Source organism: Meriones unguiculatus, chromosome 11, assembly GCF_030254825.1.
Source record: "Meriones unguiculatus strain TT.TT164.6M chromosome 11, Bangor_MerUng_6.1, whole genome shotgun sequence".
Classification (NCBI taxonomy): Eukaryota; Metazoa; Chordata; class Mammalia; order Rodentia; family Muridae; genus Meriones; species Meriones unguiculatus.
This window is the reverse complement of record NC_083359.1, coordinates 95,547,837-95,566,703: the sequence shown is the minus strand read 5'-3', so window position 1 is coordinate 95,566,703 and position 18,867 is coordinate 95,547,837. Positions and strand designations below refer to the sequence as shown.

Here is an 18,867-nt window from a genome sequence, read left to right as displayed (position 1 = left end):
GCAACCACATGGTGGCTCCCAACCATCTATACCGGGATCTGATGGCCTTTTCTGGCATGCAGGTGTACATGAAGACAGAGCACACATATGTAAAATAAATAAATAAACATTGTTTAAAAAAAAGAATTTTGAACACTGTGTATATGTGTGTGCATGTACGTGCATGTCAATACAAGTGGTTTTCTCTGTCATGCTCTGGTTTATTTTTTGAGATAGGGCCTTTTACTGAGGCTGCAGTTCACCCATCCAGCCAGGCTGTGGAACAAAGGGCTCTGAGGATCCACTTGATCCTTTCCAGGGAACACTGTGGTTCCAACATGCCCTGCTGCTGTGAGTCAAATCTTTATGCTTGTGAAGAAAGTGCTTTCACTTACCCAGCCCAACCACCCACCCCTCCTAACACTACCAAAACAAATGGCCACAAACCTGTAGTTTCACAGGTTACAGCCCAAAATGGGTCTTAGCAGGGCTGGAATCTAAGAGATAGTAGAAAATTGTTTTTACTGGAGTCTTTGGGAAGAATCCGTTTTCAGTACCATTCTGGTGGTTGGCATGAGCTTGATCTTCCTGCTGGCCATCAACGACTTCTCCAGTCCTAGAGCCAAGGCCTTCCTTCTCAGCAACGACAGTAGAGTTTCAAGCCTCCTTCAAGCTTGGGATCCTTCCTCTCCCTCCCTATCTTGTTTTGAAAGAGTCTGAACCACCTAGATAATCTAGGATTATCTCTCCAAGTTCCAATATTAAGTTCCAATGATTAGTCCCTGAAATCCATCAGCAATTTCCTTTTCACAGTTACTTAGAATGGTGACTGTACAGCCGGGGACCAGGACTCTTGGGAAGGAGGGCACCTTTGTCTGTCTTATAAGCAGTACACAGCACAAGGAATCAATGTTTGGCAGCCTGCGTACACCTGAGATAGTCGTGTGAGATAATGGCTGGGTCAAACAGTGAAATGGAGATGGGGACCATGGTTCCTCAGTTCCCTGTCAGTAAGTTTCAGTGCTTCTTGGGGTGGGAGACTGCCACACAGTGTGGCTAATTCTAAACTGTTGGCTGTGTTTACAGGAGCTTCGAAGAGTTTACACACAACCATTCACCCTGATTGGTCACTTCTGTAGAATCACAATGGAGATAGTGACAGTGTGTTTGATCAGTGTCTGAGAGGAAATGCAGGAAGAACTGCTGGAGCCATGCCCCCATGCATGGGAGAATTACACATTTCAGGACTCCGAAGCCAGTTCAAATCTTGGTTCAGCTGTCAGCTGGTCACATGATCTCAAGCCCGTATCTGGAGTTCTCTGTGCCAGAGTTTCCTCCATTTGGAATCTGATCATCAGTAATACTCTACCCCCTTAAATAAGGATGTTGATGACGAGATTTCCAAGTAACTAGGGGAGGATGATGTACTTGGATTGTACCAAGTGCAGATAGGAACTCAGTTGATGTCAACCTGTGAGGAATGGTGCCCTAGGTTTCTGGGAACACTACAGGAAACGGAACTCAGGTGTCCTCCCTGACAGTTAAAAATCATGCACTAAGTACCTTTACTGTTGGAGCATATACATAAGTCATGCATTTTTGTCAAACACAACCTTTAGAGTCATAGCCATGTGACAGACATGCTACATCTACTCCTGACAAGATATCAAAGTAGAAACGTGACCAGTTGAAAAGCGGAAGGGGGTTGGAGAAAGTGCAAGGGGGCAAGAGATGGTAATGGCAAAGCGGATATTATCCAAATACACTCTACAAAGGTTTGAACACGTCACAATGAAATCCATAATTGTGCATTACTAATATATGCTGATAAAATTTTTAAGATGATTGATTTTGCTATTTTCACATATAACACATTATTACACTGCTTAATAACTTCTCAAGGAAACCAAATGCATCAAATCATTGAAAATCGTTCAGGAAAATTTTTAGGTATGACAGTAAGCTTCAGAAAAGATGACAAAGCTCATTTTGAAAGGTTATGTTTCAAGGAGGAAATCCTATGATAAAAGAAAAACATTTCTTATCCTCTTGTGATGAACAGTAGCTTTCTAGTTTCTTGAAATTTTAAATATCAGGTTAGAAACTGTGTTTGTGGAACAATTTGAGCACATTGCTGGCCTACATACTTTGGGACATCAAGTACTTTATAACAAACAGTATTAATTTTCTTTTAACAATGTAATTTCCAGAGCTTCCCCATGCTTTCAGCAATATAAATTTTTTTTGATTCCTTAAGGAACATATGTTCAGTGTAGAACATACAGAGAAAATGAAAGGCAGGTAGATTGAAAAAAAACTTACATGCAGCTTATTTTTTTAATCTACTTTAGAACATTCTTTTAACATTTTAAAGTTAGCAGATATAATTTTCACTTTGTAATAAATTCCCTTTGTATCTCTCTTGGGAGGCCTGATTGGCATTTAAAGGAAAGGTATTATTAGCTCAGGATCTCCAAGACCAAGTTCTCAGCACAAAGGAGACTTATTTGTCCCAGAAGGACAAAGGGCAGGGAGAAGAGACAAAGACAAGAGATGGAGAAAGGGAGAGGAGGGGAAAGGAACATGTGAGAGGGGAGAAATGGGGCAACGAAGAGGGGTAAGGGGGACAAAGGACTGCCTCTGGATAGAGAGGGGACAGAAGTAGCCCATAGGCAATGGCAGTTTACAAGGTAAAAGGGGAAACCCTGAGTTAGGATGAGGTGTTTAATTTTGATTGGGCATGTTAATCAGGGTAGCCAATGGGGGCTTTTGATTGCTGGACGTGAGTACTTCGATAGCTGGACCTTGGTGGTCAGTCTCAGGAGGAAGAAGTGGCCAAATAAGGGAAGAGACCTTGGTGGCTAGCTTTAGGAATGTAATCAAACAGTTTTTGGCAAGGCAGAGGGGATTGGGGAGAAGGGCAAGGCCTGCCAGAGCCATGCTCGTCACACACTGGCTCAACTTTCCTCTGCATACCAATTCCTGGTGCCATTATCCTTTCCCATCTTTGGGCTCCTATAGATCCTGTAGCTTTGCTAGAAGAGCTTGTGGGCAACCTCTAACGCACTCTGTGCACGTGGAAGGCAGCCGAGGCTTTCAGAATCCATCCAGGACGGCCGCAGTACCGTCAGGACTCCCGTGCAGCGTATTATGACTCAAGTCTGAATTAACTTGCAGTGTGAGTCTAAAAATCGGTTTCTAGGTTCCTCTCTTGGTTTCCTTTTCCCGTTGCTGTGATAAATTACTCTGATAAAGCAATTTAAGAGAGACAGGGCTTGTTTTGGCTTCCATCTCTTGCAGTATATAGTCCACCATGGATGGTGACGAAGAAAGACTTGGCAGGGAAAGCATGGTGGCAATAGCAGGACGCCAGCTGGTCACATTGCATCCAAACTCAGAAAAGCAGCGACTAAACAGGAAGCTGCACTGGGCTAAAAAATACACAAGACTCCCCACCCCTCCAGTGGCTCCCTTCCTCCCCAACAGTAACACCTGAGCCTACCGGAGACATTTCATGTTTAAACCACAACTGCAGCCTTCTAGAAACACAAACTAACACAGTGGTGCAAAAAAAAAGTAGGCCATTTTTATACGGGACTTTTCACTGATTAGCTGTGTAAGTCTAAGGCAATCACATTGTTCAGATTTCTTTACCTCTAGCTTTTCTCATCTATTGCAGGGGCAGGCCTAAGCAAGTTCTTTATTAACTCTAAGCCTCCGCTAGCCTAATAATAAACAGCTCTCCAAGTGTATTTGCTTCTAAACCTCTGGGAAAAAAAAAGTGTAACTTTTTGTGGCATTGCTCTGACAAAGAGATTTTATAGCTTGGAATCAGATTTGCACACCTTCGCAATAGCATGTCTTCCTACAGTCTGCTTGTGGATCTGTTGTGAAGACTAAACGGGAACCTGGAATTTGTATGAAAAAAAAAAGAAGAGATTTTAAGGGCGTAAGGAGATTGTGTGAGACTAGAAAGAGCAGATGTCACAGATGAAGAAGCTCCAATTCCTCCTTTCCACAACTGAGAAACAATGCAGATTTACTTTAGAATCATATTCTACTACATTCAAAGATTCTCCATTTGCACATCACTTCCACCAACCAAGCGCCATGTCCTATCTGGCATTACAGAACATAAGAGTCCTAGGTCCATTTATAGCATATGATATAAAGCTTGCACATCCAAGACAACACTTTTGGTCCATAAAAATGTAAAACAAATGCTTCATGCTAACATAAAAAAATACTCAAAGAATTAATAAAATGTTTTGATTAAATTAATTAAATAAAAAATAAAACAAGATGCTACCCCAAAACACAAACTTGGAGTCTTCTAACAAATGTGGCCGGATGAGGTCTTTTCATCTTTCCATTGTTTGCCAGTAAAACAAATTTCTGATGGGCAGAAAGAATTCATTCTGTTCTTATTTTGACATTTTCTGTGATGTCGAACAGCAATATAATATAAGCCACTTATGTAATATTAAATCTTACAGTAGCTACATGAAACAATGGTAAAGTAAAAATGAAATCAACTTTATTATTGTATTTCATTCAACTCAGCCTGTTGAAATGTAATTTCAACATATAATCAATATTAAAAGTCACTGTGAAATGTTTTGCATTTTTTTTCCATACAATGCTTTTGAAATCTTTGTATTTTACACTGACAACACATCTCAACTCAGACATCTTCAAACATTTGGGGCACCTGGGGCAAAGGGAAGTGCTTCAGCATGGAAGATCCAAGGATTCAATTCCCAGATGGTATCTTTCCTATCAGAGCTTTCGTGTGGTTTATTACTCACTGAAGATCAGGTCAATGTTTCCCATTCTCATCCTGAATGTCTTGATGTCTGTGTGTGCTTGTGCCTAAACCATGCACAAAGAGAGAGAGCATGCCCACACCTCAGACCACCTGTGTGCAGGGTACTAGTCTCCTGTCCTTCATAATATCTGAACAGTGCTTTGAAGTTTCATTCAGTGTATCTCGAGTCCAAATCACTCTAACTTAAGCAACATCAACAATGATTCATAGCAGGTTCCAGAACGACAGGGCATCACTGCATAAAATTCAGTTAACCGTGTTGAAAATCTCTATTGAATAACCACATCTCAAATTCTAAGACAGTCTTGGAAACTTGGTCACAAACACAGGAAGAAAATGTTCACAGAGCAGACTCTGCTCTGTCAAGAAAAGGGTCCGTTGAAAAAGAGAGGTGAGAGGAGTTGGAGGAGGAAAGACAGGGGAGGGAATCAGAATTTTTCATCTTTGATACTTGAGCCTTATGGGGTGATTCATATTCCTTCCCTTTTCTATTTTCTGCTAAATTATATATTTTCATACAGACACTAGACATATCCAACCTCTGTATGTGGCCCTAGGCAGTCAAGAATAGCTGCGAATGCAGCCCAACACGAAATTATAAACTTACTTAGAGTGAGAATTTTCCTGCCATTTTTTGTAACTCCATTGTATGGTAAGCGTTATAGGTGGTAAAATCGTTTCTAAATGTCAAAAGGTTGGACATATTTGAACTGCTTCAGTTTGAAGCATTATGTTCAAGTATGTCCTGGGAATAAGCTCAGGTCCTAGTGCTTGCCCAGCACAGAGCCATCTCCTCGCCCCTTATATTTTGATTGGACAGCACAGAGAATGCCAATACAGAAAAAGAACAAATTCCTCCTGATCATCAAGGACAGGTTTTTTACCAGAAAACAATGGAAAGAGCAAGAGACGTTTTGATACGACAGTTGAGCAAAGGATGAAGTTAAAATCGTGTTTTCAATTTTAGAAAAGAAAGAAAACTAAGCATTTTTGGGGGGAATTTGCCGCATGGCAGAGTATTTGAGCTAGTCTGTAGCTAGCCAAGCTTTGCAGTTTATGGGAAAGGTCCTCCATTTGTACAAGGTCTTTTGTGAGTTTTGTTATCAAAGCTTTTATGAGACTTGTTACACAGTCATTAAGGGCAGATACAAACTTTCTCATTAGTGTTTTGAAAATCTTAATGTGGCTGCCTGGTTCTGCCTAAGCCCTCTAATCAGGGTGAGTATTGTTCTAGTATAAGAATAGCTGTACAAACTACTCAGACTCCAGTCTCAGTTAGATGTGGATGGTTTATTGGAATGCCTTTTCCAAGCTGATTGATCAGGGCCACAGTAATAACTCCGGAGCCTATCTGTGACATCTACAAGTTCTCACAGCAGAGTTTTTATAGAAAGAACCAAATGCAAAAGACATGGGGAGGGCAGTAACACATTTTGGCTAACTATATAAAGCAATATTACGTTTTGGCTAACTAGAAAAAGTATTATCAGCTGTTCTTTAAGCTAATTAGTTCTAAGTGAGGTAAATGAGGCAGAGCTTAGGGTCTTATAGAGTGCATCCAAAGTGTAGCCAGGTGTGTGAATATGAAGGGTGTGATCAGAGTGTAGCCAAGTGAATAGATAACAAAGTATGAGTTACCACACTATTGAATCAAAAGGTCAGCTCTGAACAACTGCTTCCAGGAAGCAGAGTTGAAAAGTTTTAAAAATTGAGCTTAATTTCACCTTATAAACAAAATGGAAGGTGAATTCAAAGATGACTGTAGCTGTGTCTCAAATAGCAGGCTATAACAAGTATCCCAACCCCACCTCAATCGTTGTTCAGGAAGCCATGAGAAAAAGGATGTAAGATGCATTGGAACCAGTTACAGGAAGGTTGGGATATTGTGGTTTTTGTTTGTTTTTTCGACAGTAAGGGTATAATCCTGACAGCAGCCTGTGAACTCAGACTCATCCTTCCTCAGAGGGTCCTCCAAATGAGAGCACAACCTAGATAACTGATGTGAATGAATGAGCATTTTCCAGCACCGTTTCCCAGACTCCTTGTCAACGTAGGGTTTCCTTTTTCTCTTAAACTGGTAAATGGATATTTTTTTCTAAATGCACAAGGGAAAAAAGAAAAGAAAGAACAGGCTCCTTTATCAGTTCTTTCCCTTTCATTTTTACTTTGTTTTGCAATCCTTTTAAAAGTAAGGGCAGCTGCTGGATTTTTGCCAAATGTCTTTCTTATTCATATCTAACTTGATCTTAAAGATTTGGAGTAAGCAACCTTTTTCTGAAAGGGGGCCAGGTAGTAAATAGTGAAGGTCCACAGGCCATTAGCTGCCTGTCAAGGCTGGTTGCCTCCACTAGTGTGTCTCGGAAGCACCTGGGGAGTGTGTGCAAATGACTGAGCCTTGCTGCGCCCAATGAACCTGATTACAGAATCTGCATGTGTCCAGCTGTGACCTCAGGCTTCAGTTTGCTGCCCTCTGCTAAGATTATAACATTGTTTTCGTCTCTTAAGCTGTTAGAAGAAAGAAATCTACTCATGGCTTTTCTAATACTGAACCATCCCCACTTTCCTACTTGGAATTATTTTAGTGTTTTAAAATTAATTTTAATTTTAAAGTTTTAAACATTATTTAAAACTTCAGCATTTCTATTCATAAGTAATGTTTGCTTTTTGGTTTCTTTGTTAAACTGTTATTTTAGCTTCATAAAATGTTTTTAGCATACTAGTAAAATATCCATAGGAATTATATTCTCTTAAGAGTTACAGAAGCTCTCTTTGCTTTGGCTGGTTTCAGGATTTGGGCTACCTTATATTGTAAGTTTCTAAATTTTATTTTATTGGACTTATTGATATACTCTTTTAAACAAAACATATGGTCAATTTTGTGATGCTCTATACGCAGTTAAAGATAAGACAAACATTTCCTAAGTCTGGTGTTTGTCAAAATTCCATTTGCAGGTGTCTGTCAGATGTTGCAACTGCCTTGGTAAGAGAGGAGAGAGTCTAAAGAGACACTGTGCCCTCCCTTCACCTATCAGACTATTGAAATGTTTGGCCATAAAGAAAGAAATTTCCCTAGGAATCTTGCTCTGGGGAGAGGGAAGAGCTGGAACCCTGGTACCAGCCGGAGGAACCTGCTTCCCGGGAAGAGATTTCTCACAGTTCTACCAACTTGTTGAACCTCACAGGACAGACTGAAGCTTAGGCAAAGACCAGACTGTGGTAGGCAGGACCATACCTTGGTCAAGACTGATTACATTTACCTCTTGCCTACTATCTAAACTTAAACTTCATATTAGCACCCCAAGACAGACTTGGGTGTTGCTCAATCCTTTACTCCTCTTTCTAATGTGACCACTGTGAATGAATCTCCTTTCTCTGTTTTCCATGATCTCTTTAATTGACATGTTGGGTATGGGTAGCTGACCCTAGCTTCTTAGTGCTGCTAGAAGGCAGGCTTTGATGCCACCAACTCTGGAAGTATTAAATGTGTCAGTCAAATATTCAAAACCATCATGTTTTCTCTTGTCTGTAATATTGACTCATATCTGAGAATGAGCCAGATGTTTTAACTACTTGCATGTTTGTAATTTTTGCATCAATATTCTGCCAATGAAAATATGTTTTCAAGAACTGGCAGAAGTGACCAACTAAACTAACCTCTTCACTTATGCCAATGACTTGAATACACTGAAAATGTACACAGACAGTACTGAAAAGAAAAGTTTCATTGTCAAATGCAACAAAGCCGCTTAAAATCTGGATTGTTGTCAATGGCACTGACAGTTCTTCAAGTTGCTAGATTCATTGAAAAGTCTTCAAGAGTTACTCATGGCAGGCAACTGTCAGTGAGTTCAAAGCCAGCCTGTTGTACACAGTGAGTGCCAGGCTAGCTGGGGCTACATAGTGAGACCTTGTCTCAACAAACAACAACAGAAACAAGCAAGCAAGCAAGCAAACAAACAAAAACCACTGATGGATAATATGGTTAAATAGCTGCCTGTTTACCCTACCTTCTTGTGGGCTATGGCTACGTCTTTATGGCTGTAGATGCAGTAATATTCTGTGTACACATTTATATTTAGTTTTGTTGGGAGTAACACTTTCAATTGCTTGTTCTGAACAAAGTCAAATGAGACCCGGGGTTCAAACTATGCGCACGCAAAGCAAGTACCTCACACCAGTCGAAAGATGCATCTGGGTTGTTGCAGAGCTTCCTATAAAAACACTTCACATCCTGATTTTTCACTTCAGGGCCAAAGATCTGCAGCACTGTGGTGTAAAACTTATCATAATCGATTGCTTCTGCAGTGGGGAAAGAAAAGGAACATTTGCATCAAATATTTCATGGACATTTTCCATCCTATGGTCTTATTTCAGATTATAAAACTAACTGTAATGATCTGCCTTTAGAAAAATAACTAGGCCCCAGCTGGAATATTATCCAATCAGAATACATAAGTTTGTATTTTGGTGTTCAGGGTTCTCTTCTGTTTCAGCTATGTTAGAAAACCAGTGCATGAATACAAAGGTTGAAAAAAAAATCACTTTTTCTTACTGTAAACAGGTTTGCCAGTTGGAATCTTTCTAAGAATTTATCTTAAATCTGTGCAAAGAGCAATTATTGGTTATCTGACATCGTGTAAGCACACACACACACACACACACACACACACACACACACCATTACTTGAATCTTGTTTTTTTTTTTTTTTGCCAATTTTATTGATGTGTTTGGATGAGATTACTAAATCTCAAGCCAAGAAGGAGTTAGATAGAAGGATTCCTCCAAATGTATAGGCAAAATCCTATAATTTTATTTAACTAACATATATATATATATATGTACCTATATTTGTATATATGTAGTAATATTCTAGAGCCAAGGCTTAGTTGTGTGTTAGAACTTAGCTATACATTGAATATAAAATGGAAAACTAGGCAATGTTTACTGACGTTCCCAGAAATAAAAAGAGAAAGATCTGGATGAAACATCATACACAAACATGGACTCATTAGAACTTCAGTTCACGTGGAGTTGGGATGCTGCAGGCCCAAAGCTAATCGTCACTTACTGCCCAGCTCTGCTTGTGGTCTCTTTGTTGCTATTAGTAAATCCTTTCGGAGTGTATGAACCGAACCTAACCTCCTCTAGCCCAAAAGTCAAGAATGTCACCAGGTGGCATCTGAGGCCCATAGCAGAGGATGGCCAACAGTGTTTTAACCACTGCTGTTCCCACTAATGTATTTGAAAGGTAGCTTGACTTACTACCTCTTATTCTCTAACTATAGGCTTTCATGAAACTGCTATGTTGAAACATGACATTTGGAATAACCTAAATCTTTCTCCACAGGTTATGCTTACTTTCTTAAGTCATTTAATTTCAGAATAAACTATTTCTTATTTCCTTTAATGTGAGAGATTTATCCTAGAGATGATTCAACATATTAAGTTAATAAATGTAATAAATCATATAAATGGACTTAAAGACAAAAGTCTCCTGATCCTCTCAATAAATGAAGAAAAATCTTTTGAAAAAAAAACCCAATGTGCCTTTATGGTAAAGGTCCTGGAGGGAACACACCTCAGCATAAATGCTATAAATGAAAAACATACAGCCAACATCATGCTAAATGAAAAACTGGAAGCAATCCCATTAAAATTCGGAATGAGACAGGGCTGTCTGCTAGTCCCACTCCTTCTCAATATAGTGAGCACTAGCTAGAGAAATAAAGACAAGAGAAGGAAATTAAAGGTGTCTAAAGAGGAAAAGAGGTAGGGAAATCATCCTTATTTGTAGATATGATATTATACCTAAGAGATCCCAAAACTTTCAAGGGAAAGGAGAAATCAGTAGTTCTACTCAGCTGTAGAATCTATGAACCACAATGACTGGACCAGCATGATATCCACAAACGGTATAATAAGGATGCCAAGGATGCTGATGGACACCCCACAATGTGCAATGCTGTTCCAATAGCCCTCATACACAGAACAAAAAAACTTAAGCTCAATAGTCAGTAGTGTCATGGTTGAAAAGCCTTAGTGCAAAAATAACATTCTCTTTTTTTTTTTCCAAAACACAGCAAATATTTAACTAGGGAAAAACTACTAGCCCTGTGGAGAATAAAACCATTCAGATGGTAATGCAGCCATTTTAAAAGCAAATGGTCTATCTTAAATACACGTGAAAGGGGGAGGGCATGGGACATGTCACTGGGTGATCTGAATTCTATTAGGTCTTTGGTGAGATCTAAGAATAATGTAACCAGGACAAATCTCTGTAGTCTACTTAGCATCCCTTTGAGGCAGACACCTCTTTACCTACTGTAAAGAGTTACCCCTTATCTTCCAGGATTTCTTAATGAATATAAACATATTTGGATAGTATTAGCAGCATGGTGCAAACTAGGGTCACATATTTTCCATCTCCTCAGTCCTAAAACCTTGCCCCTCAGACATAGAAGGCCATTTGTCTAGCAGATTAGTTTTTGTCTAATCTTAAAAACTCCTGAGAAAGGAACTTTGCACCATGGATTTGAAGTTTCAAGCTTTTGGAAGAAAGCAAGGCTAACTTGTTTGTTTAACACATGTTTAAGGAGCACCACCTGACACCAGGCTCTGAGCTGGCCTTACCTCTGCAAAACCTTCAAAACACTTACAGGAAGTGTCAAGGAACTGAGCACATATCAGTGTCTGCAGTCTAAATAAAGCAGGTAAATTCCTGGAGACAGCAATAAAAGCAGTAAGAATGCTGAGCACGGTTTTGCTTGGGGGAAGTTTGGGAGTGTTTTCAAAGAGGCAGCATTCGACTCTCTTGAAAAAGTTGGAGGAGGAGAGAGGGACTGAAGAGATATTCGAATTGGGAGAATGGCATATTAGTCGTTAAACGCACGGCAAAAGAAACAATAACTGTTGGGGCAAATCACAGCTCTTACCTCAAAGGGAATAAAAGTTTGTTTTGAGCCACGTCTGAGCGACTGTAGCTTGGGAACAGATTCAAGTTGCCCTGAATAGTATGTTCCAATGTGGAAGTGGTTAGCTTTCATAGTCACAGAACAAAAGAAAATCATAAATCAAGGCATTTTTCAAATACACTGGTGGGAATATCAAAGTGGGCAAAGCTCTGAAGAAGGTTTAGATGCCATCTGATGACAGCCTTAGCTTTGGGTTTGGGGAAAGTCAGTGGTCTTGTATAACCCGAAGGTTTTGTTTGATAGAGAAAAAGATAGTAACTAAGGGGTGAGTGGCCACGAAGTTCTAATTAGTCCACCTGCCTTGTGAAATCTTGAATATAGATTTGTCTTTTTTTTTTTTTTTTCTGAGAAATTCAGTTAAGACATGAGGATGTAATTCAGTTGCTACAGTTTCAGTTTGCAAAGTAAATAAATTAAGAAAAATAACCTATGACAAATTTAGGAATGCTGAAAAGCATCTGACAGGATTGAAGGTGCCGGAAACTGACGTTGGAAAGGCAGGTTGAGGCATGACTGGTAGGTGGCTCTGCACACCAAAACAGCCCACATGGGTCCTAAAGACATGTCAGTAAACTAAGAATATGGCAGAGGCATAGGGAAAACTCTCTGCTGAAATATACAGGCAGGAATAAGTCTGGCTGGAAGACTTACATAGGTGTAATAACCTGAGTGAACTATCATAACACACTCAAAAGTAATAGCAAATACATGTCTAAGGAGACAAGGCAGCCAACATTCATGCTATAAGACTTGGGCAAGAATATATTAGGCAAAAACCTCAGGGTGAAAGAAAAAAGACAAGTGAGAAATGAAGAAAACCAGAAGAGAGTGGCAAGACAGACACACGGGGGAGGTGTTGCTTCTCAAAGCAGAGGCAAAGACCAGTGTTAATGCACTGAAATGGTCACGTGGGCTGCAGAAGGGGGAAACAAGAGCCAGACATGGTGATGCACCCCTGGAACCCCGGAACTGTACAGGCTGGGATTCGACCATGTCAAGTTCTAGGCCAGCCTGGGCTACATAGTGACACACTGTCTAAAAGAAAGAAGAGAGAAAAGAAACGTAACTGTCTCAATTTGGCAACTCTATTCGATACTGAATATATTTTCTGCAAATTGAAGGAAGCCAGCCTGGAGTAGATGAGAAAAGAGGCAGAGACGGTATAGGGAAATTTAGCGGAAAAGCAAAGAGACAGAGAGTGATAGCTTAAGGGAAGAGAAAGTCAAGGACGAGACGCCAAAGTATATTTTTAGATTCAAAGGAAGGACAAGGCTGGTGGAAAAAGGATTTTTGAAGTTGTTGCAACAAATGGATAGGATTGGAAAGGAGAGGAGGATGGCTGCTGCCTGAGGAAGTATTGAGCTAGAGGAAAAGGGAGAGTGAATGAATTCTAGGCTCTCTGCCTGGTTCTCTCCTATGATAGAAAACTTGGCCGAGAGGAGCAGAAACCCCAGCAAGGATTCAGAAACATGGTGAGAAACTGGAGAATCAATTGTAGCAAGAGGTGAAACAAGCTGACTGGAGGGAACTGAAAGTTTTGTTGAGCGCTTTATAGAGAGCTCAGTCAAGATCAGAGATCTGGAGAAGATCCCGAAAGATCTGAACCCTCTGGACACTTAATGACTTGGGCGGGTGACTCCTCTCTCCTCTCATTATCTTCCCAAGCAAAGGGACTTAACCATAATATTACCTGTTTACATCATCATGCAAATCAAATGAACTTATGCTTATTCAACTGACCTGCAGATTATCACACAATATTCAGGCAATGACTGTTTAAGCCTGAAACTTAAAGTCGAGAGTTTTACTTACATATGACTGTGCAAACCAGCACTTACAAGCTGTCTATGTAGCAGGTATATGGACCATTCTCCTTGTATTACAACACCTAGACTTATTCTGTTGGATATACACATATATACTTTACATTGGTTCTCTTCTTAAATTTCTGAAAAAAAAAAAAAAAAAAAACCAAAAAAAAAAAAAAACCAATATCCTCCATATTCCTCTTACGTCAGCACATTCCAATCATTCCTACAGAGTGGCCCAGATGGTGAAATCATAGTGAACCAGGAAACTTTGAGTTGTCTAGAAAAGTCCTTATGGTCTCGTGGTGCTTTCGGGAAAAGAGGTGGCAGAATGAATACTATGGTCAGGATAAGTATTCCTCGAAGACTCCTCTGTATTAGAAGCTTGGTCAACATTTGACATTACTGGGTAGTGCAAGTGGAGCTAGTGGTAGGAAGTTAGGTTATTGGGTGCATGCCTTTGAAGGGGATATTGGGACCCTGACTTTTCCCTGTCTCTTCCAGCTGCCATAATGTAAACATTCTGTATCAGAGTCCCATCATAATAATACTCTCTTAACATAAGCCACAAAGCAGCAGGCTATCTGACCATGTACAGGAACCTCCAAAATACTTTTCTTCTTCTTGAGTTGATTATTTGGGTCATTTTATTACTGTTTCAGAGAGCTGCATGACACAGAGACACAGAGGGCCTGCCACATGGTCGCTATGCTCTTCTGAGTCTCGGGTGGGCCAGCGACTGATAGTGCCTGCAGAGGAAGCCCTTGATGCCATTTAATCCAAGTCTCCATATTACAGATACAAAGAATAAGTTTTCTTGAGTCTAGCTAGGTATGTTACGGACAGAGAAAGAACTCAGGTCCTTGGTCGCGCATTCATTGTCTTGGCTTTTTTTTTAAACTAGCCTCTTTTCTCTGATAACCTAATGCATCCCACAGTCCTAATCAACAACTCTAGATAGATGCCTGTCCCTGTAATCCTCCATCTTACCTTCTTTTGGGATAAACAAGCCTGCTCTCTCGTCCTTTTTCTGGGCTGTTGTATGTTCAACCAATTTATTGAAATCAACCAAGGCTGCTTTGAAGTTATTAATCTCCAGTGCAATGCTGACCCGCTTTTCATCTCTGGTCTCCATACAAACATAAGGAGTCTCTTACTTCTGCAAGGAAATAATACTACAAAATTGCAAATGTGGAGTAAAAAAGCTTCTAGTTCTTATAATGCTCCTCTGCTGGCTGAAGTTATTTTTTTTGGTCCTAGGTCTCACTCCTTTGATTTTTGATCCCCATCCTGTGGGAACAAGGAGGAAGAGTTGCCCCAGGATGTAAGCAGGAGGAAAGCTGAAGCCTGCTGCATTTCGCAGAGGCAGAGGTGTCAGCGAAGTGTCCTGACTGACCTCATAATGTGAGCATTGTCCATCATGTGGGGCTCATTACATCACAGTGTCTCTGTAAGTTGCAAGCTGAGAGCCACCTCCTGCACAGTGTGTGCATGCACGTGTGTGTGTGTCCACCAAGGAAATGGATGGGTAAAGGAAGGAAAACAGGTGTTACTTTCCTTGAAATGAAAGTCTCTTCTCTCTCCCCACCTCCTGTCTCCCTCATGGTACTAGGAGGAGTGACGGTCACATTTGTTCCCGTAGCTCTCCTGGATATGGAAATTTGAACTGGTGTTTGTGAAAATGTATTTTATCACCTGTTTTATTTGGCACAAATAGAGATATTTTTAGAAGCTGCAGAGAATGAAAAGAGTTTCTTTTTCTCTTTATGCATTTACCTTGAATGAAAATACTGAGAGGAACCAAGGAGAAGGAAAGTGCCCTTCTGAGAAGGGTTTTTTTGTTGTTGTTGTTTTGTTTTTGTTTTTTAAAGAGGATTCAGTTGAAGGAGAAGAGGCCTTTCTGCTTGTCTTTTTTCATTAATACTAACACTTAATTGCACCAAGTCCAACTACTTACTTCTGACTCCAAGCTTTCCACTCTCCAACTCTCTCTCTCACTATGTATGTGTGTCTGTGTATGTGTGTGTGTACGCACACATGTGTGTGCTACTGTGGATGTGTTTGCTGGTGTGTGTGCATAGGGAGGCCTGAGGATGGTAATAATGGACATTTTTCTTTCCTCCTATTTTTTCCTTTGCTTTTTTTTTTTTTTTCCCAAGACAGGGTTTCTCTGTATAGCCTTGGCTGTCCTGAACTCGATGGGCTCAAATTCACAGAGATACACCTGCCTCTCTTTCCCCTAGTACTGGCATTACAGTCGTGTACCACCACACCCGGCTCGGACATTTTCTTTAATCACTCTGCACTTTACGTTTGGATGTAAGATCTCTCCCTAAAGCTGGAGCTGTATTGGTTGTATTAGCTGGCCATCAGGCCCTAAGGACTCACCTGTCTCTGCATGCCAGCACTGGTATTCCTGTTGCACACCTGTGGGTGCTGGGGGTGTGTGTCTCAATTCAGGTCCTCAAGCTTGTGCGGCAAATACTTCATCAACTGAGATATCTCTCCAGCCCCCAATCTCTGACTTTTTGTGAAAGTCCGTTCTGTCTGCTCATCATCAGTTAACTTATGAAAATTTAGGTGAGACATAAGGTCCCTATTCCTCGGTAGTTATCTTTGAAATCATCTTACACAATTCTAAGTTCAGAGCCAAATCACGACATTGGAGGGCACTTGTGTTTTCAGTACCAGGTACCATCCTTCAATCTGACTATGAATTTAGTGGAGTAAATTTCCATAAACGTGTTACATAGAGAATCTCTTCACTCTATCCTTTTTTCCTTTTCTTCTTTAAAGCTTTCCAAATACTGTGGCAGTATGGCTAAACAGTAAGAGGGCGTTCCAGAGAAGCACAGAGATAAAGTCCCGACATCAGCATGTGCTCAGCAACAAAGACTCCAGCAGCACACAGCTGTGTAGGAAGAGAAAGACAGGCAGGGAGACAAGGTCAAGAGAGCCACCGGGTGGTGGCCAGATCCAGTAGGACCACAGAGATGTGTCATAAAGACTTGGGCATTTTCCTTGAAGTACATGGAAAGGTCCTGAGCGGAATGGTGACATGATCTGACTCATGTGTGAAAATGGCTCTTCCAGATACTTTGTGAGAATTAAATGAAGAGATGGAAAGTGGGAGAAGCGGAGAGAGCAGTCAGCAGTCGAGTGGCAGTTTTTGAGTCCAAGCAGGAGACAGCAGAGGTTCTGAAGGTATGTGGACTGCATTTAGGTTTTCTACAGTCAAACTAAAACTAAAAACTCTTATGAAATGGTTAGAAATTGGAATGCTTTCAAGATTATTGGTGATATTAAGAAATTATTGGTGGGAGCGGAAAGATAGCTCGGTAGTTAAAAAGCAGATACTCATCTCACTGAGGACCAGCACTCAGCATCCGGCAGCTCACATCTGCCTGCAATTCCAGCCCCAGGAGATCCACTGCCCACTTCTGCTTTCCACAGGCTCCACACATGAACATATGTACATGCGCAAATTTTAAAAAAATAAATGTTTTTCAAGGAAATCATGAAATTTGCAGGCAAATGGATGGAACTAGAAGAGATCATTCTGAGTGAGGGAACCTAGAAACAGGAAGACAGGCATGGTATACACTCACTAATTAGCCATATAATATAGGATAGCCATCTACAGATCTAAAGAAGCTAAACACTAAGGTGGACCCTAGGGAGAATGCTTAAATCTCATTCACAATGGCAAACATGATAGACACCAGCAGCAGTGGGAGCCTACTATAGAGGGTCCTCTGAAAGGATCCACCAACAGGGGATAGAAGCAGAGCTGAAACTCATGGCCAAATGTTGGGCAAAGCAAAGGGAGTATTATTCAAGAAGTGAGGGGTGAAGATAGAGGGACATGGAGGGAACAGGAGCTCCACAAGGAAAACAACAAAGCCCAGAGGGTCCTGCAGAGACTGATGCACCAACAGAAGACCATCCATGGAGAGGACCTAGACCCCTGCTCAGATTTGGCCAATTGGCAGCTCAGTCTCCATGTAGATCTCCAAGTGAGGGAAGTAGGGGCTGCCTCTATCATGAACTAGGTTGACTGCTCTTTGATCAGTCACCCCTGGTGATTTGGACTTGCCAGGCCAAGGAGGAAGAGGATCCAGATGGTCCTAGTGAGACTCAACAAGCTATGGGCAGATGGTGGAAGAGGAGAACTCCCCCTTTCAGTGGACTAGGGGAAGGGGATGGAGGGAAGAGGGAGCAAGGGTGGGGCTGGGGAGAGTTGAGGGTGAGATATATAATGAATAAGTTATGAAGAAAAAATAAAAATATGAAACGAAAAAATAAAATAAACTCTTTTAAGTGAAATTATTGTTCACTATGTTAGATGTTATGTTTTCTGTTCCACTGGTCTTAGAACATTCCTGTTGCTACAATAAAATATGTCACACTGACTAATTTGCAAACAGCAGTATTTCCTTCCTCAAAGTTCTGAGGATTGGGAACAATGTAAGGCTCCAACAGTCAGTAGTTTGCAAATGCCCATTCTTTATATGGGCATTTTCTATGTATCCTTACATGGTGGAAGGATGTTGTGCTAAAACGCCATGACCAACAGCAACTTGAGAAAGAACGGGTGTAGTTTATCTTCACTTCCACATCATGGTCCATCACTGAAGGATCTTAGAGCAGGACCTCAGTGCAGGAACCTGGAGGCGGAACCGAAGCAGAATTCACGGAGAAACATTGATTACTGGGCTGTTCTTTGTGCCTTGCTCAGCCTGCTTTTCTTACACAACCCAGGACTGCAACCACACACATCCATCATTAATTTAAAAAAAAAAAAAATGCCCACAGGCTTTCCTACAGGCTAGTCTGGTGGAAGCATTTTCTCAACTGAGGCTCTTTGTTCCCCAAAACACTTTAGCTTCTGTCAATTTGACAGAAAATAATTAATGAGGGCTAGGTAGCAGGTTGCTTCACATCTGGTTCACCATGGCCAAACCCTTCCCTGTTGGAGTACCCTACTGTTTTGAGGTCTCAGTCCACCATGACCAGACCGATTCTCCAAAGCTTGGAGCAGAATGGAGGCCTCCCTTTTTTCAGCAGAGGCTTCTCCTCCTAACCTCATCTAAAAATGCCTCCAGGCACAGATGCCCAACCACATTTGGAACACATGGTTTGACACAGCCTCCTGCTACCCTCCCTCCCGCAACCCCGCTGCCCATAGGTACTGTGTCTCTGTTCATATGGTAGGACGGTGCTGTCAAATGCAAATAAAGCGTTCCTGGCACTTCAAGCCCCAGCCAACAGGTGTATCTA

At 41.0% G+C, this 18,867-nt stretch overlaps 1 protein-coding gene across 1 annotated transcript in view; it reads right to left on the bottom strand.

Annotated features, from left to right (window-relative positions):
* Nucleotides 1-14,722, bottom strand: part of Wdr64 (WD repeat domain 64) — a 98,511-nt gene extending 83,789 nt beyond the window's left edge. The window contains exons 1-2 of the mRNA XM_060365053.1: nucleotides 14,578-14,722; nucleotides 8,976-9,106 (exon numbers count right to left, since the gene is read on the bottom strand). Of these exons, the coding sequence (XP_060221036.1) occupies nucleotides 8,976-9,106; nucleotides 14,578-14,722 (276 nt within the window). The remainder of the gene's footprint in view (nucleotides 1-8,975; nucleotides 9,107-14,577) is intronic.
* Nucleotides 14,723-18,867: the final 4,145 nt, after the last annotated feature.